Source organism: Nomia melanderi, chromosome 10 (genome assembly GCF_051020985.1).
Source record: "Nomia melanderi isolate GNS246 chromosome 10, iyNomMela1, whole genome shotgun sequence".
Classification (NCBI taxonomy): Eukaryota; Metazoa; Arthropoda; class Insecta; order Hymenoptera; family Halictidae; genus Nomia; species Nomia melanderi.
In genome coordinates, this window is record NC_135008.1 from 3,118,622 (window position 1) to 3,143,738 (window position 25,117).

The following is a 25,117-nucleotide window of genomic DNA, read 5'->3' on the forward strand; positions in this document are numbered from 1 at the left end:
ATGGCTAGGCTGAGGAATGCGCGTCTAATTGGTCAGTTTCCGTCCTCTCTCATCTGGTTTTCGATACTAATCCGCTGTTTGTACGATCGAACGTAACTAATCGAAACTAGAAACATCGCGAGAGACCTTTGTCTAGGAAGCCAGCATGTAATGTTTATAAAGATTGTAACAATAGGTTTTCTTCGATTTCTTCGTATATTCATTACATAATGAGTGATTTTAAAATCGTTTTGGGTATTTAACGCTTCTGAGATATCAATAGTCGCGAAGAGAACTGTGACCCGCCATTTTGTCGGGCGCGTAGTTCTAGTGTCGGGAGGCAGTTCCTAATGAATCTTGAAGTTCAATAAGTGGAGAAATGAATTCGTGCGAGTTTTAAGAGGTGTTGTAGAGGAGAGACTTTAGTCTTTGAATTCCCGATGGATTCGGCATTGAAATAATTATTCAGTGTTTGTAGAGGCACTCGAATTTGTAAAATTTTGGAAATGGTATTCTTTTCGTTTCGTGGATCAGTGTTTCCGGATCTCGAAATTCTAGGGAAGTGAAATATTTTTGAATGTCGAAATGCTTTCGGGACTCGTCCCCGTCCTGAAAAAAAATGTCGGCACCTCGCACACCTGTAGCCCAGGTGCATCAACCAGGATTCGAAGCTTCCACGGCCCGGTTTCTGTCCGCCGCGCTGCGCCGCGGCTTCCGGGTGCGAACCGTGTCCTTGGGGAGGATAATCCTAACTGACTTCGTCAGCGTCTTTATATTTTATCGGCCGTTCACGTGCGGATGGATATTTGCGAAAGAATGAAGCCTCGAGAGTCGCCGGGCAGACGAGAATAAGAAGAAGAAGAAGGCCGATGAAAGGGGACAGTTGAATGCAGAGGACGAGTCAACTCGTCATACCCTGTTAACAGGTTAACACGGCGTACGCTGAGACGATTTTATTTCGCGTGTCAACCTCGAGATCGTTTTTCTCGTCGAAAATCGATGTTCATCCCTAGAAGGAGCGATATGAAAATTGGATTCGAAGTTGCACAGAACGTTATGGAACCTTGAAATTGTATCAGAAACTTGGGACACCGTGATATTGTGAATCGATCGACGCTGATAAATTATGGATAGTCAGGACATTGATGTTTGCTGACTAGACGAAAGACAAGAGGTTCAATCCCAAGGATTCCATTGCAGAATATTTTACGATCAAACGAAGGACAAGAATGTATCAACTGTCCTCGAGTTCTAGACAAGAGGTTCAGTCCCAAGGAAAGATTCCTGTCGCGGGACGAAGACGAAGTGAACACGCGTTAGCGCGGAATGATCCGGTGCCATTACAAGGGCGAAAATAATTTATATCGCGCGGGAACTCGCGGCGATCCCTGCAGCCCTTTCCCTTCTACTATGATCGTCTGGTCGCATCGTTTCAGGCATGCGAGCCAACTGTACCTTGCAACTGTTATCTAGGCAACGACCTTGCCTTCCCTCCTTCTCCCTCTCTCTCTCTGCCTCTCTCATTCTCCCAGTGATTCCCTCTTCGGCCGTAGCATCTCTCGATGCACTCTTGGTGCATGTGCGCGAAGCGCAAGTTCATCGGTCCGCTCGGAAAATCATTGACCTTGCGGTTGATCTAGCGTCGTCGCTGGATCCCTTCAGTTCCTATTACGTCGCCCGTTACGCAGAAACGGAAACCGGCCGACCCACGCGGGAATCGCGAGCTTTTTCCTGCCGCGGAAGAGATCGCGATTTTCCTACGGTGGAAACTCGAGGCTTGTTAACCTCTTGTGTTATTCACTTTTGATACTCGTGTAGTTATTATCTGATTATAGCTATGTAATAATCGTGTATAACTATCTTAACTACCTTATAATAGCTTTTATTATTGTTGTTAGCAGGAATTTGGAAACGTTCCATTACGTGGCACTGTTGCATTTCATTCAGGCAAATAGATGTCTTAACGAAAACCAAAAAATCCAAATCTTTCGCAGCTACGTAGCTGAAATTCAGGTCAACTATCGGGATTGATAAGTTTACAGACATTGCGGTTTATTGAATTTATCCGGTTTAATTAATCACGGACCACCGCCGCGGCGGTCGCGTTGTCAGCGTATCGAAACTAATTTTAAACGATTTGTCACTCCATGTCAGTTGTCATTTTTGCATAAATATCAGAAGACACGCATCCGTGCCCGATTAAACGAAGAAAAAGTGGTAATCCGGTCTAGGGGATCGTCGTCCGGCTTCTTTATATTAATGCTCGCTCCGCGGTAACGTGTCGGGAGCGCGCGCCGTTCGTGTTCTCACCGGGCGTTGAAGTCACCGGACCGCAGTCGCCGGCGCGCAAGCCGCCGCGCCGTGTCTGTGTAATTCGATTGCATCCGAGCCGCGTGATTTTTCGTGCACCGCGAGCGTCGTAACTGGTCAAACTTCCTCTCCGCCGTTTTAATAATAGTTTACTATCGCGCGAGTAATTATTATCGCTTTATAAATATCCGGAATGAACGCTCGCGCGGGGCAATGGATGTCCGAGGTATTCGCTCCCGTTTTCTCGTCAATGATTTTATTAACCCTTCGCAGCTCGACAATATTCCTCGTTATAAACGTTTGTTGATTTCTGACGTAACTCTCGACAATGAAAATCTCGCGTGAATTCTCGAACACAACTGTTTCATCTACGTTTCATCTGTTGAGTTCTTTATTTTATGCTTCGATGATAATTTTGAACGTTGAAGCTTCAATTGACACGAACATATTTTCGCCGCTAACGTAGAAATTGATCGAGGAATCGAATAACGGGGACAGACGATCGTATTGTACCAGGGACCGCGCAAATATCGCGCTCGTGAAACTGAAAAGGCCCGGCAGAACACAATGTTCGACGTAGCTTCTTTCACGTCGGCCGACGACATCATCTCGTCGCCTTCGATAGAGACGATGCACCCGAAGCCCATTGTAATGGAAAGCAGTCGACAGATTTGTCTTCCTTTCAAACGTTGAACTTTTCACAGCCGCGAATAGAGATCTCTTTCTCCTGACGCGAGACCCCGTGAACTCTGTTGACTTCGAAGTTGTCCGGAATTCAGACCGCGAAGGGAATTAACATAATTTCGAACGGTGAAGAATTTTTGCGAATTCCAGGGCACGGGATTCGTGGACAGAATGTCGCGCCGCCGTTGGTATTTGAATATTAAAATTATCGATCGAATGAGAATTCGTAGAAGTGCATTTATTAAACTTTCAATTGGATTATACCTCAGGATGCGTTATAATGAATGAATTAATTATTAATCTATTAAATCAATCTGGTTTTAAAAGAATCTTGCGTAGATATTTCGGTATGAACTCACGTTTGAAGTTTTGTACCTTCGACGTTACTTTTGCTCGTTGTATATAGACGTTGACCTTTGATCTTCGTTAGACGACTCTACAATGTTCGTAATTCCTCGTTGTTTATCGGCGCCGTAGCCGATCCGAGCGGTGTTTCCAATTGAATCGCGAGTTTCGGATTCTAAGTTCCCCACGTGGCGAGCATTTTTCAGCTTCCCAACTCTCCGGGATGCCATAAACGCACGACCTTGAAACGAAACGTGTTATTACCGTGTTTGAAACGTGTACTTCCCTCGGGCGAAATGATTCGAACAGTACGAGCTATTCGAGGCGCGCGGGAGATGAAAAGTTCTCGTATCGACGCGTTTCGCAACGACTCAATTCGACGATAACTTCCGTGTATTTATTTATTTCGACAATGCCCCGTTGATCTTTCGATCTCCCGTCAATGGCACATTCTGAGGCTGCTTTCGTCGGGAACTATTTAGCATAACAGACCATGAATCTTCACACAAACTGAAACGCTTCTAGCCTCTTCACTAATTCAATGCCTTTTCATTCAGTCGATTACAAATATGTCCCGTTACTCTACGATTTCGACTCGATTAAAGATGAAACAATTCAAGCTACCAAACATTCCAAAAATCGAAAGATCTATTTAAAATCTTCCACCTCAATCCTCTAATCTGCTCGTAATCCTTACAACATATATTTCCTCAGTTACAAACGAATCCAATTTCCAGCTTCATCTATTACGCAATAATAGATATATAACAATCCTTAACAGTCTAATTTCATTGAAAATCTATTCGCACATGCAACAGAAAACAAGCTATGACAAACAACGATCAAGCACCGTTAAGCGATCCCCAAGCATCTTCCAACCCCTGTTACTCGCGTCGGAGGAGCGCTCGCACGTTTCTCCCGCGTTTCAAAGAACCCGCTCGGTTCCGCGGCCGAAACAAGTTTCTCGGCGAGGGACGCGGGGCGGGGGAGCCAGCGAACGGTGAAGAAGAGCGAGCAACGTTAAGGAAATCGAGAAAAAGCGGCTCGTGTTACGTGCGGCTGGGGCCGGGAAGGGGTGGCGGCTTTCCTGGATCCGCGGGAGCGCGTCGCGCTGGAATTATTACCGGCTTATTCGCCACGCGGGGTTTCCCCGATGACGGGTGAAGTCCTATCCGAGCGAGTTTCATCCGATTTCACGAATTCGCCGGCCGCCGGTGCGGCCTCCGTCGCGCCGCGCACCCCTTTCGGCTTTTATTCGTTCCCATGCGGGCGCCGCGCGGACGTCGCCGCTAATTCCTCCGTCGACGGCTCCCCAACACCGTTCGGCTCGCGTCCGTTTCTTCTTTTTTTCTCTTTCTTTTTTTACCGTCGTCTTCCGCGAGGTCGACGGCAGCACGGGGGCGGTGTGCGCGATTAATTAACCCCGGGCAACGGGAAAGCGAACGCGTCAACGGACACCGACTGTTGATCTTTCCTCCTACGGTTCTCGAAGGAGCGCGCAGAGATTCGACGGGTTTATCGTAATTAGGAGGGTGGTGCGAAGGTGCCCGGTGATTGTGTGATGCCCAGGGATAGGATTCGCGCGGTTGTCTTCGTGGGAAACGTTCGGGTACTCGGACTGTTCTCGGTCAGCCGGATTCCTTGACTCGTAAGTTTCGGGAGCTTCGGGAGACTTTTGGAGTTGCTCGTCTTAGGTTTGAACGTGGCTGTTTGTGAAGTAACGTTGCAGTTGGAATGAAGTTGTGGATGTTGTTATTGAATAGAATTATTTGTGTTTATTGTTCTCTCCTGGAGGAGGAATATTTTAAATAGGAACGATGCGTTATTTCTGTTCATTTCTATTTAACAGAGGATCGCAAGACTCGTGCATCTCGCGATGGTTTTATTCCTGAATGGAACAGCCACGCAGATTTAGGTGCGCGAATGAAGCTGCTAACGAGTAGAACTCGAAAGAGTTCATTTTGGCTTTCAACGTTTCGCTGCCTCCCGATAGATCACCTCGCAGCGAGTCGGCGTTGCGAAAGGGTGAAAGACCTACCGCAGTATAGTCAGTCTTCCCGACGACGTATAAAAGTCACATAATTTGCTCACAATGCGAGGATGGTAAATCGCGACGAGCGGAGAGGAAAACAGACCGTTCGCGGAATTAGAAACCGAAGGTTCTCAACCGTAGGTCGCATCGATTCGAAACTAGGCATCGAAGGGCTGGCGACTCTTCGAAAGCGTCGTTAAATTCGAACAGTGCAAAGCGCTTCCGAGAGCAATCGTACGATACGATGGTAATTACATAACGTAACAGTATTAATAATATCATTAATACTCTATAGCGATACTAATAATATTACTATTAACAGCAAACAATATTAATAATGTAATTACGCACGATAATCGTAGAGCATAATAACAATATCACAAATAATTGCAACGAAAACGAGTAGAACTGATATCCATCAAAGTATAATTGACCGTCCGCCATATTCCTCCCAACAAAATGATCAGCAGGGGTTTAATACACTTTTACGACTTTCTCCCAGCCCGAAGCTCGAGCCCTGCCGAGTGATTAGACCGTTTCCTCAACCGCGAAGGATCATCCCGCTTTCAATTAGGGCCATCCTAGAGAGCACATACTGATTTCGGGAAGCGCATCATCCGCCCAATTATCCCTGTCATTAATTAGCCTTAATTGTTGCCCTTAACGATCCGCGCGGATATGGATTCCTGCGGGGGCCCCGCCGCCATTGTCCCGCGCGCGGCTTAATGAAACGCGGACGTCCGGCGCGTATTGTTCGTAATAAGATTACGGCCCTCGAAAAGAGAGAGGGGGGAGGAGGAGGAAAAAAAAGATCGCGTCGATTTCACGAAGGCAAATGCTCCGTGAAAGTAATTTAATTCCAGCCGGCGCACGGTTCGGTGCGCGTGTGTGCGTTTCTGTGCGTGTGTATGCACGGGATCCCGGGCATAAATCACGGGCGCGCGAGCGCCCGCGCGATCCAGTTCGCTCGCGTTCTGCTGCGCACATGCGGGGCCTGAATAGTAGCGATGGGAAATGATACTGCTCAAGTCGTGTCGATGCTTAGGCAAGTGTCGCGGTTTGGAAAATAGTTTTTCCTTGATAGACAATTTGCGTTCATCTGCATTCGTAGAAAAGTGCAATGTTGTATAGAATAAATAGTTTGGGGAATGTGTGAACTGTTAGAAGTGTATTGGTTTCTATAGTGGTATTGGAGAAGATTAGTTTCTATGATGATCTTATTGTTTTTATTGTATCTTTGGGTATTTGAAGTCAAAATGACTGGTTTCGATTCTTTTGTTTACCTATTATTGATATCTTCGAAGCATTGAATATTCGAAATGATTTTGAAAATAGTTTCATTTGAGTAGTATAATGAATGTCTGAAGAAACTGAAAATAATCTATTGCTACAGTTTTTATAGGAATTGCGTATTAATCGTATTAAATGCTCGATAGTTCTAGTGTTAAGTTAAGCTTCGGAACTTTTCTATGACCTTGATTTATTTATAATATTGATTCGTCATTATACACGCTACTTTGAAGTAAAACTTTCAACCTAATTTCAGATGAAACTAGTATCAGTAGATTCGTCATTACCGATGCACTGACATCAATCAATTTTATTCTTTCGTCACTTCCACTGGCTTGATCCTGAGCAATCCATATATTTATATTTCACTTTAACCAGTTAACTGTGTGTGACGAGTACACGTCATCGTAAAGCTTGACATGATACTAATTCTCTCAGCGATGAATTCTTTATTTTTTCACATAAACATGTAATTCTTTGTTTCGCTTTGGTCTTTCATTAGAATATACTCTACGTGCATTCGTCCTTCGACGAGTACACGTTCCATTTTTCAATTTTATTGCGCGCACAATGAGAGATTTTTCAAACCAAATTCCACACTTAACTGGCTAAGTACTGTCTTGATGTCTATTCATTTCGTTACTCGTGCCGAATGATACCGAGTAACATTCCGATAAGTATCGGCCATTCCCGACAGGCGACTCGTAGTTAATGCTCAAGAGGAGCACCGATGTCACTCCCATCACTACTGAATAGAATGCATTGTTCGCGAATGCATTTCAGCGGGCCGGGTCGAACCAGGGCGTTAATGATCGATTAATTTCAATGGTACGACCGGTGCGGTGTACCGCCGCGCGGAATCGCGATCCATTGATCTATCGGGTAGCGTGTCTAATCCGGCCGCGTTCCACGGGTCTTCCTTCGAGTTAATCTTGTTTTCTCATTTTCTCTCTCTCCCCCCCTCTCTCCCTCTTTCTCTCTTTCTTACCGTCGGTTATGTTTGCTTAGTCCTCGATTTAGTTTTTCATCGCGTTTAATTCGCTCGCGAATAGAACGGATCGATCCGCTACCTGATTCGAGCTACTTGAATTCGCGGCACAGGAGCGAACGAAATGTCATTTAAATAGCGAACTGTTGAGATAGTTAATTGGATTGTAGTAATTCCCCGGCGAAGCTGGAATATTTCAGGAGGAATTCGACTGGAATGTTCCTGGGAATTTCATGGCGAGCATAATTTATAGGATAATCAGAACGTCACCGTTAATTAGGTGATTCCGTCCTCTTAATCGATATCTCTAGTTTCATTTGAATATCCGTTTCATTTATTCGGTATAAATCAACGTGAGAGGCCACTTTATCGGTACCAATGTTTGATCTCCAAAGGAAGACTCTATTTGCTTGTTTTCGGTGAACTGATTAATAATCGAGCAATTTTAGCTGTCGTCGGCGTTGCGTCGGGTTGTTCCCAATGTACCACTCTGTATATCGCGTGCACCGCGGACTAGTCGCTTGTGTGTTGGCGGCATAGGGATTAGATGGGTTTGGCACCGGCAGAAACCCTACGTGGACGCCAGAACCGGGCATACATTATTCGAAACACTAGACGAAACCTCTTCGGCGAACCCTGTTACTTCTGTGCAAAAAGTAAATCCCTAAGATTACGAACTTAGTAATAACCGAGTGAGAGATTGTGAATTGGCAGAACCTGGATTATCAGGATTAATTAGAACCAAGACGATTCAGATTATAATCGAATGATGGAACAGTGGAACCTCTGTTGTTCGAAATAATTGAGACTAATACTACAAATAAGGTTACAAACTTAATAAGAATCGAATGAGAGATTGTGAATTAGCAGAACCTGGATTATCAGGACCAATTAGAACCAAGATGATTCAGATTATAATCGAATGATGTAACAGTGGAACCTCTGTTATTCGAAATAATTGAGACTAATATGGTTCTCATAGTCAAATTATTCGAATAATCGAATAATACAGTAGAATCTCTATCATCTGAAACACTCGACGCCAAGATGGTTCGGATAATCGAATAATTGAGAGATTCGAATGGTCCCACAGTAGGTCCATTATGTAAATTAATCTTGACGGTTAGGATGATCAAAGATGAGAACAAATGAATCGTCAGGGACGAAAAAGAGTTGATCAATCAAGATTCAACCGTGATACCCGGTGATCTCGGTACATACAAGCGTCCGCGCGAGACAGCGCGCAAATGATTTCCGTATGGGAAACGGTGAACGGGATCGGCCGGTGCGCCAAACGGTACGCTCCTGGAGCGCTAAAATTATCGTGTTTCACGACACGATCACGAGCAGCCGTTCCCGTCGTTTGCCATTTTAACGTGAAAATGATGTATAGCGTCTTGTTTGTACCTGATGCACTCGCGGCAACGCTCTACAGGGTGTTCCACGCGCACATTGACTTGAATAGGAATAATGGACAATGTATTATACAGCATGTATTATTCAATACGATCCTCGTAATACACTGCAATTGACTTTTCCAGCGTGAGGCTCTCGTGACGTCGTTGTCAAACTTTCCGTCCCTCTTGATTACTCGGCGGAACGTTTCATTTCTCGTCGGTTGAATGTTTCAACGTGAACTCGTGGAAGGATTCCTCGAGGAATTCCGAGGAATTGAACTCTGCGCTGAATTTCGTTGTCAACTAATGTTCGTAGTGAATACACCGAGAAACAGTTAACACTAGAACTAGATTTAAAACAATTAACAGTAAATTATTTTCGGTTTCTTCGAACATTCATTATAGTATTCAAGTGAATCTGTTTATTTTCAAGATCGTTTCAGATATTCAATGCTTTTGAGATATCCATAATTCCAAAACAATCGAAACCAATTATTTTAGTACAGTAGTTCTAGTGTTAAAACTGGACGAAAGGTTTAGTTCATTATAGTAAGGAATGAAATCAGTAATGATATTCTAATAACCAATAGATTGGTGTTTCATTTCAAATATTCAAATAGAATTTCAAATAAAATAGTAGATTGGTGTTTCATTTCAACTATTCAAATAGAATTTCAAACAATAGCATCACCATTCTATTCAAAACGAAACGTTGCTATTTTCCAAATAACCTTTGAACCTCGATAAACAGTGTTCAACCACGAACAATTCCAAAACTTTCGCAGCACGCTTCTACAGCCCAACTTGAGGCGCTCCGCTCGAAAAATCCCATATTGCGGAGAAACGCGGCGGAAAATCGAAAAAGAAAAGGTGACAAAAAAGGACCTCGGCACTCTGTGGAATAGTAATCTGGAAAGAGGTTCGCGACACAGACACCGAGTTTACGACACGGACGTGACTTCCCCGGCGTTTTCGGGATTTCGAATCCGCGACGGGCCTCTCGAGGCCCGCTCGGCGCTTTTCAATTTCGTTATTTATGGTCGGTAGGATTGCAGATTCTAATTAGGACTCGGCAGCCCCGGAGCATATACCTTTCCCCGTTCCCCAATGGCGATTGACGTATCGTAAATTAAACGAAGCATGGGCTTGCGCGACGATCCTGCGCCGCGCCGCGCGGCTTTAGGCCGTGGTCACACGGGCGTTCAGCCGACGAACGCCGATTTTGACGAACTCGTCGCCAGGAAATGACCGATCTCTCGGTAAAAACCATAAATCAGTTGCCTCTTGTGAACGTTGACGTTTTTGTAATCTCTCGTCGGTGGAATTCGAAAATTTCGACGAGACAAACGAGAACAAAGAATTTCAACGAGATAAAATGTTCATATTTGGAAGACTAAGTCGCGGACAAATGGTTTAATTACTGGAACAGCAAGAGAGAGTAGTTCCTCTTTTTTCTATTAATTAAGCAATTGATGTATAATTTATCTTTATTAAAGGTTTTGTACATTTCAAAGAATCTCTACAAAGGGTTGACTGCGAGCGTGTTGATTCCTAAATTGTCACGTCGGCGCGCTAGAAGCAATTATAACAGTAAGATGCACGATATAGAATTCAGGCATCAGTTTCTTTATGCTTCAGCATATAATTATCTTGTTCCAGAGCGAAATCATGTAGAGCACAACATTTGACGATGTCCGTGGCAGATTCCACGTGTACGGATAGTTCCAAGTGCATTCCAGAAGCACTCGCCTCCGAGCGGCTGATAGTCTGTAATTTAATATTCGTTTATCTTCCGGCAAATATTTGTCTACATAAGGTCTCGGCGTATTCCACGCTAGAAGCTTTATCTCCTACGGAAGCATATGGCAAGCGTATCCGTGTGGCTAACGTTGCAGAAGGCGAACTCGGAGTCTCCTACTGCCGGGATAGAAAACTAGTTTTATAATAATTCAGTACAACGATTCTCATAATTAATTAGCCAGTGATACCACGACATCTGCTTTAACGTCTGTTTTCATCGCTTACACGATTGGTCGCCGTAAAACCCATAAAACAGAAGAATGCGGTGAGATTCGTATCGAATGTCCGATGCGCGTCATCTCACAGTCATCTTTACACGTGAACGTTGCGTTCGACGGATTTTTTCTGATGAGATAGAATCGATATTTTGTGAAACTAAGTCGAGAAATCACGCGTACATTGAGGAAAGCTGTTTTATTTGAATATTTCACGAAATGATGCATTATAGGAAATGTAATGTTAACACGTTGAACGCCGCACGATTTCATAGAGCAAGATACATAAAATGGAAGAAATAAGATATCAAATCGTATATTAATATTAATATCGCACATTCGTGTAGCTGAACATCAGCATATTAGGTAGCGTTATTTATAATATAGGAATATTTATATAATTATAATATAGTAATTCGATTTAGTTCACGTAACATACAACGTGTTAACCCTCTGTAGGCTCATGTAACTTTGAACACTCAAAGTGGTGAATAAAATTAAGTGATCAGTTAAACTTTCATACGCTCAGGCATGAAAGTTCAACGTCATTGCAACTTGAAAGTTACAGAATATATTCGTTTGATGAAACTATTGAAATTATTGAATGCATTGTTTATTTGTATTCATATGCGGATATTTATTAATTTTGTACTACACAGATTATGATAATGAACAAAAATTCGGCCCATAGAGGGTTTCATTCGCGTACATTCGTACGAATTCTACAGGAAATAACGAAGCGTCGAAGTCAACGCTCGTGTGACTCCGGCCTTACCCGCATGCAACAGGCTCGCGCGCGCCGCCGCCGCGCAGCCTGTATATGCAAAATCGCGGTAACGCCGCTGAAAGAAATTCTCTCGTTGGCATTCTCACGCTCTCCCGGCTCCTCTATCGACAACCCTTACCGCCGGGTATATTTACAACGACAATTTACGCGCGGACATTTGTCGAAACGATTGTCGAAGACAGCTACCATGTTGCGTCCGCGGGCCGTCCCCCGGGGGAAGAGACGTGCAAATGATTGTCACGGTTCGCGGAATGCCGAGAACCAGCTTTCATTCGAATCGCTATTAACCCTGCCGCCGCGCGTTCTTCGGCTCTTTTTCTCTACCCGATCAGGTTTTCATTTCTTCGATATACTGCCGCGACTTGTTCCTTTTCTTTGCCGTCTTCTCTCTTTCATTTTTAGTCGCGTGTTCATTTTTTTCGGGGTGCTCCTCCCGGCTCCGAGGCAGCGTAATAAAATTGTCAGCCGCGTCCACGGTAGCTCTTCCCTGATCCGAGGATCGCGGACGGGTACAACATTGTTCGAGTCGATTAGTGATCTAACACTCGATGCCTCGATTGCCTTCCTGATTTCTTCTTTTACTTGTTCATCGTGAAACTTTGGGAAAACAGTCGGTTTCGTATTTATTATGCCAAGATGATTCAGATTATGATAGAATGATGGAACAGTACAGTGGAGCCTCTGTTGTTCGAATAGTCAAATTATTCGAATGATCGAATAATACTAGAAATAAGGTTACAAACTTAATAATAACCAAGGGAGAGATTGTGAATTAGCAGGACCTGGATTATCAGGAATTCAAACCAAGATGATTCAGATAGTCATAATCGAGCTTCTTAAGAAGCTAGGAACGTTGATTCGCGACGCGAGTAATCATTAACCCTTTGCACTCGAGAGGTGTCAGTCACTTGATTTGACGCAGTGAAATTAGAAAATTTAATATTTAACACTAGATTCACGGAACCCAATTTGACGGATACCAAATTCTTTCAACATTATTTAGTAACAGTTTAAGTCGATTTCGATTCGTGCAATTCTACCTATTATTACTCTCACTTAACACGTTGAGCGCCACGAAAATCTCAATCGTTTCCCCATAGAGTCTTCTGTAGCTCAGAAAAGTACGACTACTTATAAATCGTCCGGCATTGCAACATTTGCGTTACACTATCAACTTAGTCGCCTCAAACATTTTCATTTCACATCTGTCTCGTACGTTACTTGTTCTTTAGTCATTCAGAAGCGTCAGTCACCGGTGACCGACACGGCGCTTAACGTATTAATACTCGACAGAGCCAACAAGAGTCGAAACCGTTGCGTCACTGCTGTCAAGCCGAGTGCGTCACTCGGATCCTCCGCTTTCAATTAGGCGTAACCGTACGAACAAGTAGCAAACTCGCAGCAAGAACAACCGGAGAAGATGCAAACTGACCGACTGAAGCCGCATTCCTCGGGCTAGTCGCGAGGAGTTAGACAGCGATACCGAACCGATCATCGGCGGTGGACGCGTTCGGCCATGTGACTTTCCAGCTTACGGGCAGCGCGCCGGCACCGGCGAGCCGGGGGACGCGAGAGGCCCAACGGTACAGGTGTCCGTGGCGTGTCCCACGAAACGGCGCGGCAGAAATCGGCGGCCGATCCGCACCGGCGTGCGCGCGGCGGCCCCCCCGACCATATGCGCACACGTATAGATAGACGCGGTGAGCTTGGACGAGGGCAGCGTGACCACAGGCAGGAGGCTGGACGTCCGGAATGCGAGCGGAACCCGTTTCTATGAGTCAAGTCTGGCTATTGACAACGGCCTCTCCTCCCCGGTAGATTCTCCTCCCTCCCCTCCGGCCGCCTCTCGCCGCTCCTCGCCGGCGAGCCGGCCAGATTCTGCGGTTCAGCTTCGTGCCACGTGATCTGGAACATCGTGGCCGCGCGGCCGGAGGGACCGGAGCGGAGGGCAGCGCGAACGATCGAGGAGGAGGGACTCTCCGCGGGATCCCGAGTCATGTTACCCCCGTGAAAATCCAAAACCGTGAGCGCCGCAGACCTTGATGACCGGCCGAGAGGAGGTCGGCGGCGGGAGAGGGACGCGTCGTCTTCGGGGGAGAAGGTGCGTGCGAAATTCGAACAAGGCCCGTTAATAGGATCGGATAGGTTTGCTATGGTGTCCCCTATGCGGTCCAACGGTTGTTCGAGAGGAAGTTTGACGGTGGAGGAAGGATGGGAAGGTGGACCGAGGTCTGAGGAAGTTTTTAACCCTTTGCACTCGAACGTTCTTTGCTGGGAATTTACGTAAGGGGATTATGTAATGAGGTTTGGATTTTTAGCTAAGTGCCAGAGGAATTATATATAAATCAAGGCGCATAGGATATTCTGTTTGGTGTACATGGTGGTAGATTATGAGAAGCTTAACCCTTAGCTGTTCTGTGTCGAGTCAGACTCGACGTTCCATTTTATTGCAATTTCAGGCGTGAAAGTTTAATGTCATTGTAAGTTGAAAGTTACGAAATATATTCGTTCGATGGAATTATTGAAACTATTGAATACATTGCTAATTCGCATTCCTATGTGGACATTTATTAATTTTGTACTGCATAGATTGTGATGGTATTTCATGGTGAAATATAATGGTTTTGGGTCGTTTGATGATTGATGGTTTGGATGATAGGATAAGTGAGGATGCTTTGGTTTGGATAATGGGGAGTAAGGATGAAGGAGGTTCCGTTAATTGAGGTGTTAGTGTACCTTCGATAATAGTGATAATGATGATATCGACGATTTTAATTGCGTACCCAAGTTTTCGAAGTTCTGTGGGAAAACGAAGAAAAATCAACTGTTGTTCAGTTGATGGATATACTGTTAATTGGTTGGATTTCTGATACGGAAACCCTCGGAGAGCTAGACAGTGACTAATGAGAGTCTTATTATGGGACCAATTATTTTGTAATCTGCTCGGGTGCAATGTAATTGGCGCTGGCAGATCTTGTATAATTATAATAAGTGAAATAGCTGCTCGGTACATAAAGGACAAAATGAAAACTGACGAGTTAGCCGGTTAATCGGATTGACAGGTTAACTCGTCGTCTGCCGGTTAACAGGATGAATGATACCGGTTCCGGGGAATCTCCAGATTGATCGTTTGAAAACCGTGTTTGAGGAATACTCATTGTGTACCTCTGGATCTTCGACTCTTCCGTTGCCAACCGAAAGATCTGTTGCCTAAATTACAGTATCGCGATAGTTCTGCGTGAATCGTTTACTTTCGCAGCAAGAATCGACGTTAGAATATTCAGTCAATGGGACTCGAAGCGAAATTTCGACAAATTCTCACAAGGAAGGAAGAGAATTACGTGAAACTATAATATCGTTCGCATTTCGATCACGTTTGGTAGTCTGTCTGATAAAATATTCCCCCGTTGTTTACGAACAGCGCATCGATACCGTGGGCAAGGTTCCAGAGCAGGTTTGATCTCGTTCCAAGACAGTTCCGTCAGAAAGAATATTTGATTGGCACAATCGCGAGCTGTCCTGCGACGCGTAGACAGCGCGAAGCGTGTTTTTCTCCTGTTTCGGTTGAGCGCAGCGCATTTGAACGGTGAACAGCGAAATTTTATATTTCATTGGCGAGAAGAAACTGGAACCGCGAATCAGTCTGATAACGTGGACAGGTGAATATTAAACGAACGTAGAAACAGTGATACTGAGGATTTTGCAATAACGAATCAAAACGCGAAGTCATCGTCGAAGATTAATAGTATCTTCAATCCATCACTTTATTAATATCAATAACTACATTACGATATCATAATATAATGAATATAATCATCCATTACTACTCTACCAATACTAATTAATACTGCAATATTACATAATTAATATCACCATCACCCCATCACTATAACTACATAAACACATTCATTCTCACTTTCTTCTCTGCAAAACCACTCGCGATCGCCCATAGAATGCAAAAATCGGCAATTGACGCGTGAAATCTCCAATGCAGTGTCATCGGCATCCAGTGGAGATACACAGTTGACGAAAAAGAAAACAGAGCGCACCGGAATCACAGGTACAAGGGAAGAACGACGTCCCAGTACTTGTTCGCGGGACGATCGAGTCCGATATGCCTGCCCACTCGCGCGTATATAGTTTCCCGAGTGGATTTCAGTTACTCGTCGAAGGTAGTAACTGGCTCTATCGAAGATCGACCCGCGGTTCTTCAAATACATACCATCGGCGGCTCGATCCAATACCGTTACGCTGTTCCACGCGGAGGGCCGCGACGCCGCGCGTAGCCGACTCTCGTTTCGGTCGTTCCGGCCGAAAGATCGCCGCTATTTTCTCGTCTAAAACCGATCAATGGGGGAACCGGTGCACGCCGGACACGCGGGACACAATGAAATATCGACGATCCACCCCGAGCCCCCGGCGAACTCGAACGGAACAGCTCTCGGCCCTTTAGTCCCGGCGCCTTTTATTCCCTGCTCCCGATGATACCGATCGGATACCGAGAAATACGATGACAATCAAATCGCGGATCCTCGCGCAAATTCTTGTGGATCGTTTTCTAGCGACCCGAACAAAGGAAAAGTTCGAACATTGTTCGTGGTCGTCGATTTTTCGAGCATTTCGGTCAGCGACTCTCAAACCTTTTCGGGGACTCGTCCGCTTCGGTTTCGACTGATTTAAACTTCGCGCTCGAATGCCGCCGTAATGGCGACTTCGAGCTGTTGCATCTCGGATCGAACGATGCGAATTATTTCGTTCCTTAAGCCTTAGCACTTCTGATGGTTTTGTTATCTATTAGCAACTAATTTTTGTGGTACCTCTAGTGAAAATAAAAATGCTATAACATGCCTTCGACCTTTTAATGGAAATCTAATAATTAATAATAGGTCTAATAATTTTGGGGTAGTTTCTTTGATTCGTTAAAATATTTAATATTATGTGCAATATTGGAGCCCACAGAGGTCAAAGGGTTAAATAACGAGAGATTGATACGCGGTTTTCTTAGTTTATATTTGGGACTTTGATGTCCAGTTTTTCGTTGGCAGAGTTTCAAGGATGCTCGTCAGTAAAGGCTTAGACATCATTCTTTAATGTTTGTTTGGTATTTTGTTATCTATCATGGTAGTGTGTAATAGGTTGTCCAAGGTTCTTCCTTATTAATAAACAATAGATGCGATATTCTATATCTCATGTTACTGAATTATCTACGATCCATTCTTTCTTCAACTCAGTTAACTCCCCCAAATTTCTACCAGACAGTAACATTCTTGACTTGCTAACTAAATATTCGACAAAAATAATTGAATTCCCAATAACTCCTGCAATTCCATGCAAATGTTCGAACTATTGAAACTTCAGCAAAAAGATCGGCACGAACTTCGCAACCTGCTATAAACGATAAAGTGTAAAGCAACGAAAAAAGTAGTTTCCCGGTTTCAATGGCAGGTAGCTCGGGATTTAGAGAAAAAAAGGAAAGGGCCGGGAAATATTGATCGGGTAACATTACTGACCAGAGAACGGTCGCTTATCGTTCGATCGATACTAGCCGCTGACCCATATCGCGAGAACGGCGAGAAAAGCGAGGCGAACGGTCGCGAGTGTCTCGACGATTTCCGCGATCCGCGTTTCAGTCGATCGTTTTTTCGACGAAATCGTCGGATCGCCGCGTCCTCCGCGGATCCTTCACGATCGTCGTCGTCACGCTCGAAGGACCATTGCGGAATGGGGCGCACAACAGAAGCGTTTTCCGCTCGATCCGACGCCGCGACGCGTTACAATCGGGTTCGTCGATCCGTAATGACTATTCGCCCGCGGCTACGGCACGTAATAACGGAACAGACGATGGAGACGGCGCGTCTCGACGGTTTCGTTACGCGTGCGACGACCGCCATTTTTTCGGCGCGAGGCGCGCGCGAGTCTCGCTCGCCGAGGGATACAGGAAACTATCCGTCGAGCGATTTGATGGATCGGAGCTCGGAATTGCGACTGGGAAGTGTACAAAAAATATTTGAAAGATCTCTATTAATTTTTCTTCTAATACAAACTATGAAATCAAACGTTAGTGCACAGCTAGGAAACTACAAACCATAAGCAATACTAAATCGATTCCAATACAAACTTGATCTATATAGTGACTCAATAAATTCCATTAAAAATTCTATACATAAAGTTCTTACTCGTCTTAATAAATTAAGCCTAACGCTGAAACCTAAGAAAAATCTCTGGTAGCTCTGAATAAGGAAAGTAACTATTATTCTAACACGAAAACCACCGAACACTTCAATTGAGTTTTTAAAATTTCTATAGAAAGTCCAAGAGTTCATCTGTTCAGACTTCAATCGATTTACAATTCAATTAGCGCAGTCCTAAATGAACTTCTTTAATAATTTTTTGTAATTTCTTTAATAACGTCTTTAATAATTTCTCAGAGAAACATTCGTTACCCTTCTAATAATTGCGAAAATACATCAAGCTGGTAGTTTCAGTATTAAAGATAATTTCCGTTTCCCTAGAAGAAAATAATTTCTCGAATAACATAGAGAAATAGCTACGAACAGCACAGGCAAAGGTAGCAGAGGAGAAAGCGTAGCTGAAATATGCAACGATGAATCGCGGAAACGTGCGGTACCGTGCGATTCCGTTGACCATACGCGCGGGTAACCTCGAGGATAATTTATCGAAAGGAAGTAGAAAGTTATGAAAGAGAGGTCGAAAGCACGGTGGCAGTGAAACCGTTACGCGACAATGCAATGGGAGCGGCGGCGTCGGCGGCGGCGGCGTCTGCGGCGCGATAGCGGGAGGATCGTCGCGTTTCGTTCGTGGAAATGATACGCGCGCGGTAATTCGATAATGAACAGGTTGAGGAGAGATCGGTAGTCCCCGCGGCAGATCTAAATGTCCCGGCTCTTTAATATCCCATTATGGCGAAGTTAACGACCGGAAAATACACCGGGGGAGGAAGTGACCCGCTGCCACCGTGTTCTCCCCGGCGTATTCTTACGACACGGTAATTCGGTCGCGTTACCGTAGTCGGCTGCGCTACCGGGTATCCACTGTGATTTCCTGGTTCTTTATCGACTCGGTTCCTCGTGCATCGGCGGTTATAGATAGTACTATTAACTCCGTAACGAGAATTCGATGTAGGTCTGAATGAAACGGTTCGGGCTCGTACGATAGCGCAGTCTTTTGAATTTTCCACTGAATCTAGTTCAACGCCGAGCAGTTGAACTCTGAGATTCTATAGAAATTCCGAGAGTGCGTCTATTAAGAGTTGAATTGATTTGAATTTTCTAGTGAATCTAGTCCAACGCTGGAACTGCCGAGCAGTTAAGCTCTTTGAGATTCTATAGAAATTCCAAGTGCGTCTGTTATACTTGAATTGATTTCAAGTTCAGTTTGCGTATCGGTAAATGCAACATTTCTTCGATCTTTTATTTTCCTTCTCAGTAGAAAATTTGGATATGTGGAAAATCTAATAATTTCAGGGTAGTTTCTTTGATTCATTAAAATATTCGATATTACAACTGGTGCAATACTGGAGCCTACAGAGTTCAAAGGGTTAATATTATTATTCGGTATCGTTAATTCGAAGTTAAAACGAAACACTGATTCTAATATTCGCTCTTCGAAATACAGATTCACGAAGCGCATAGATTTCCCTTCTCTCCGAGTTACCGATAACGAAACAACTGTAATCCACGGAGCAAACGGAGTCGCGGCGTTGGTGGCCGTTAGACTGTCCCCCGCGTTACTCGTATGACAGCTTTATCGTCTAATAAAGCTGCACCGACAGATAATCCAACGCGTAACGCGCGGCTGAAAGAATACGCGGACCCGGTGAAGAGGTCAGCGTTGTTTGGATAGGAAATTAGTGGCGGACGAGAGCGTGTGGTGCACGCGCCAGTTCGCTCGTATCTCGACAGTGATCGCGCGGGGAAACATTAAAACGAGTTACTCTGTACACAGAAGAGGGACTGCAGGATTCCCCGGTACCGTAATTCATTACAAATTCATAGCGCGGACGTCGCTCACGCGGATAAGTACACTATAAAAGGCGCCGGTTACAATTCAGATCGAATGGTTCCCGCAGATACGAGTGCACTCGCATTCCCATGCGTCACAGTGTTCCCTGGAATGACCCGGCTACGAGAGGAACAAAATCATTGTTGCTTTGGCATTCTCTTTACAGTAAGAAGGCAATGAAACGCTGACACAATGGGCAGTAAACGAAATCGAAAGATGTTGGAAAGGGGGAGAGTTGGAGGATTAATTGTATTTGGTTAATTAACCCTCTGTAGGCTCGAGTGACTTTGAAGTCACGCATCAGTGTACTGGGTTAAATTGATTTATTCAATTTTTTATTGCAAAATGACGAACGACATTAAATGATTAATGAACTTAAACTTTTGTACGCACAGACGTTTACGTTCAACGTCATTGTAACTTCAGAGTTACAAAATATATTTGTTTCAATAAAATTATTAAAACTATGAAGGACAAAGGGACGAGATATCGATACATTAGAATCCCCGTATTTCCAAATTTTTGTAATTTCAAATGCTTTCCAGAATTCGCCGAATTAAAAATCGTAATATTTTCGGTTTCTTCCGACGTTCATCATAGTATTCGAGTGAAACTATTTTCAAAATCACGTCGAACCTTTAACGCTTTCAAAATATCAATAACAGCAAATCGAGGAAACCAAAACCAGTCATTTCGTCTGGCGCGTAGTGCTCCTGTTAACACCGAGGCGCGGAGAAGCAGTTCTGCATTTTTCCCCCCGCAAACGCGACAAAGTAAAATTAATCACAGGAACATTCCCTCCGAGTCGTCTGTTTTTTTTCGAAGCTTACCGCGCTAAACAACGAGTTTCCATCCGACATCCGACAACAGAAGCCCGTTCCTCGCATGAAAATCGTGTGAACATCCTCGTTCCACTCGCACGTCGTTAAAACCCGAGGAGATAATCAGGTGCTCCGCCGTTGCAGCGTGTATCCTCCATCGAATCCGCATCCCGCATTATTATCCGCGTTAGGGTACGTTTACAGCGGGGCTGCGATGGGAGCTAAGATGTCGGGCTAATGTGCCGAACGGGGCGACGATAAAATATCTTTCTCCGGTGCGTTTTATAGTGGAGCTACCGAGAGCTAAAGAAGAATTATCGTTATCTCCGGCCTCCGCGGAGTGGTATATCACGAAAAAGTACGCCGTAAACGTAAATGCGGCTCCGTTACGAACACGCCAAACAAAGGAATTTCATCGTTCCCCTGATCGGCGCTCAGCTTCTGCCGCTGTAAACGTGCCCTTAAGACGGCGGACGCGCCGGCGAGCAACCTGGTGACGTTATTTTGGAACAGCGAGTCGCAGAAGCGCGCAAACTTAGGGTATATCGAGAAGATAGCCTACTTTTTTTCAAAAGAATTATTACATCAGATATTGATGCAAAAAGAATATATTTATAAACCTAATTTTGTATATAGAAAGAATAGTTCTTCCGTATGATTCAGCATACTGTTAAAAACAATTGAAAATCTAAATATCTGACCTAAATATAGACCCAATTCACTGCAATTTCTAAGAATGGTTTTCGAGCTTTTTACCAGCAATAAGTAAATATTAACCCTTTGCACTCGAGAGGCGACTCCAGTCGCCAAATGATTTAATGCAGCGAAATTATAAGCCTTGGTATTTACCATTAACCATTGTACACAGCAGCAATACGTGAAATATTCAAAGAAAATGTCCTTGTTCCCTAATTCATATGTGTTTTCTTGATAAATTCATTTTAAAGAATCTTCGCTACATCTAATCGCAAACTATTGAATATTTCAAGTGAAAAGCTTTCGAGTGCAAAGGGTTAATATTACAACTGGTACAATATTGAAGCCTAGAGTTCAAAGGGTTAAACATTCAGAAGCAAACGAGACGCTGTCGGCGCTAACGCGATCGAATTGAACTAATCTCCGACGCGTTCGCGCGCATCAACGTCGTCGCGAGACATCGTCGGAAGTGCGATGCACAGCGTATCCGCAGCTTAACGCGGCGTTTCCCGCGCAGAAAATAAGTCGAGTCAAATCGAATTACAGCCGGTCGCGGCCGGCTGTCGTTCATTTTCACGGTGGCGGTCGATTCGCACGGGCCGCGCAACAGCCGAACGGTCCATTAATTATATCCTCGTACCTGTTCCAGAGGGACCATCTCGGAAGCCATGCCGGCTGACGAGCAGCCCGCCGGATCCCGACACAGAGGCAGACCGAGGCAGCAGCCGCCTTAACGAGCCGCCATTCTCATTGACAAGGTCGTCCGCGACGGATCTAATCATGCTCACCCGGGCCACGCTTGCCCCGCCATTACGCTGCCGCGATCCGTCGTGATCGTTCCGCGCGACAACTCCTCGCCGACAAGAAGAGGGCAGCGGTTGGAAACACCTGCGGCGTTCGAGCCGCCTCGAGCAGCAGCGGGCGAAAGAAGAAGAAGAAGAAGAAGACGAAGACGAAGAGGACTCCGAGAGCGTACACCGGAAACGCCGAGGGAAAACTGGATTCGATCGTGGTTGCCACGGTATCGGCCGCGTGCGAGGGAATGAACCGATAGTTAGCAGTTCCGTTCGTCAACTACCCGCTGGAAACGGTTCTTCGCGCGTCGCACCTCGGCTGGGGACCGATGCGATCGTCGGCCGCGCGTTCCGTCCGTCGTTTCCCATGTTTCTCTGACGGAAGAGAGGGACCTCGGTGATCGGCGTCGACGTTTAAACGGCGTTAATAAGACCGGTGGAATGCTCGTTCCTAGCGCGGGCATCGCCGGGGAACAGTGAACGACCGATCGCGTCTCGATCGACCGATGATATATATCCGGCGGTGGCACGGCTCGTTGCAGACGGTCCCGTTCCCATCATCCGTGATCGAGCAGGAAGGAGTGAGCGAGCGAGCGAGCGGCGGCATCGCGGAAGGAGGCCGATCAGACCGCGGCCGAGGATCTAATCATGATCAGGGGCGCAACGTGGCTACCGATTCCCGCGTCTCGCTTCGCAGAACCGGGCAGGAACAGTCCCAGCGAAGCCTGATCGCCGGAGGAGGACCTATGTAGGCGCCGCGGCTGCCCGGGAGTGCGCCGGTCGCCATGGTCGAGCTGGTGTGCAGCAACTCCTTGAGCCCTGGTACCTAATTCTCCCCGCGGGCGAGACCCATCGCGCGGATCCTCTTCGGGAGTCCCAGCTTCGAGAGAGACTGTTCCCCTTTGTCCCCTGAGTTCCCAGCTTGGAGAAGGCTCGCGGTCGCGCGCAGTCCGGTCGGCGGGAAGAGGTGGCCACGCGTGAAGGGAGGGTCGCGCGATGTAGCGGCACCGGGGGGAAGGAGAAGAAGACGCTTCTTCCTCCCGCGGCGGGACCCAGCGGCGTCGAGTAATGCTGAAGCACATCCTGACGGGGCAACCGTCGTCAGCGGGCTCCAGGCATCACCAGAATGACTATCAGTCGGGCTCGGGCTCGTTGCACGGCGGCCACCATCATCACCATCATTCCGGCCATCATCAGGATCACCACTACAATCAGACCGGGAACGTTCGCGGGGGCAACAGCGCCGGCCGGAACGGCAGCGGGGGCGGCGGTGGCGTCGACGTGTACGACTCGGTGGTGGTCCACGCGTCCCAGCAGAGGACCGGCAACCATCACCAGCCGGCCACCACGCCGTCCTCCACGCACCGGCACCCGCTGAACCATTCCCAGCTGAGCGTCAACAACCTCTCCCAACGGCTGAACCACAGCCACGCGTTGAACCTGTCCACCCTCTCCACGTCGAAGCACTCGGTGAACAGCGTCAGCCCTGTCGCCGGCGGGAACAACAATAATAACAACAACACCAATAATAACAACGTGTCGAACACGTTGGGGCACACGGTGGTCAGCCAGGTACCGTTGCACCAGGACAACAGGCCGAAGGTGAACGGCGGCTTCGACATTTCCAGGCTGTCCAGGTTGCCCAGCCAGGCGACTCCGTCACCGGCACCTGTCCTACAGCCGGCAGCTGCCGGCGGACCGTTGACCGGCGGCGGCGGCGGCGGATCCACCGCGTTCCCCTTGAACGCCTCTTGGTCGTCTTCATTGTCGAGGAACCACAAGGATCAGGAGGCCGGCGCCAAAGAGACACTGACCAGTCTCGGGCTGTTGTGCCTGGTGTCGCTGCTGCTCGCGTTGCTCTCGCTGATCTTCCTGCTGAAGATCTCCCCGTTAACCGTGACCCCGAGCAGCCTGATCAGCCCCGAGGAGTACACGATCGTGTACGAGGTCACTCTGGCGCTGTGCGCCCTGGCGTTGTCCCTGAACCTGTGCTGCCTGCTCGTGTGCGCCATACAGTTCCTCTTCACCGTGAAGCTCGTCAAGACCTCGTACCAGGGACACTGGTGAGTCCCCGATAATTGCCGGATCGAATACTGTGTTTTAACCTCTTAGGCACGGCTGAATTCTACGCGGGCCTGTTTCTCTGTACGCCAGAGTTCTGCACGGACGATGCTGTTCTCCACTGTTTTGTGAAAGATATGATACAGAATTTCACTTTAACAGTTTACTTTGATAGTTAGTAATACAATTGGGTATGATCTATGATGTATGGTAACGACGGAGCCACTACAGTGGCGCGTCGTTCAGAAAGATGACAAGGTCTTAACCCTTTGCACTATTAATTACAGCCGGCTCTAATTAATAAGAATCAAGTAGCGACACGAGAAAGCTGAGAACCATTGTTTCAGAGCTAACCGAGGAGCATTGAGGACAATTGTTAGCTACTTAGGTAACGCAACCTCCTATCGGTTGAATATCTGCGAACAATTGTCCTTAACCCCTTGTCCTACAACGAGTGAGACTCGTGGTGATTTCCAATATGATTCAATAAAATATATATTACTCAGTTCATTCGAGTTCAAAGTAAACATTATTCCTCTGTAATCAAGTATTATACTTAAAAGGAAATATAGACATAACATGCTTAGAATTTTTCTCTTTTTCTAATAAATTATTAACGACGAAGTAGCCGTATCAGAGTCAAGAAAGAAATCATAGGCCAAGGGGTTAATAGAGAATGGTGACTCGACAATTTCGTCACGCGACACCAATGATCTCCATGGTACGACCTCGAACAGTATCCCCTGAAATCGTGGTAATTAAGAGAACCAGTCGGATAGAATCCCGCGGCGGATTCGCAGGGCCGAGAATTATATCCTGGCCGGGTGCCCGTTAACGAGCGCCTTATTGATTATGTCATATCGGTATTCGCCGTGCGTCGTGTCTCATCGGGGACA

At 46.0% G+C, this 25,117-nt stretch overlaps 1 protein-coding gene across 2 annotated transcripts in view; it reads left to right on the forward strand.

Moving 5' to 3' along the window:
* LOC116433909 (uncharacterized) overlaps positions 1-25,117 on the forward strand; it is a 62,878-nt gene that overhangs the window by 13,542 nt on the left and 24,219 nt on the right. The window contains exons 1-2 of one of the 2 annotated variants that reach the window (XM_031992545.2): positions 4,573-4,966; positions 22,016-24,223. In XM_031992545.2, coding sequence (XP_031848405.1) covers positions 23,229-24,223 — 995 coding nt within the window. In that variant the 5' untranslated portion in view covers positions 4,573-4,966; positions 22,016-23,228. Of the gene's footprint in view, positions 1-4,572; positions 4,967-22,015; positions 24,224-25,117 lie in introns of those variants that run through there. The other variant, XM_031992553.2, reaches the window with a different exon arrangement.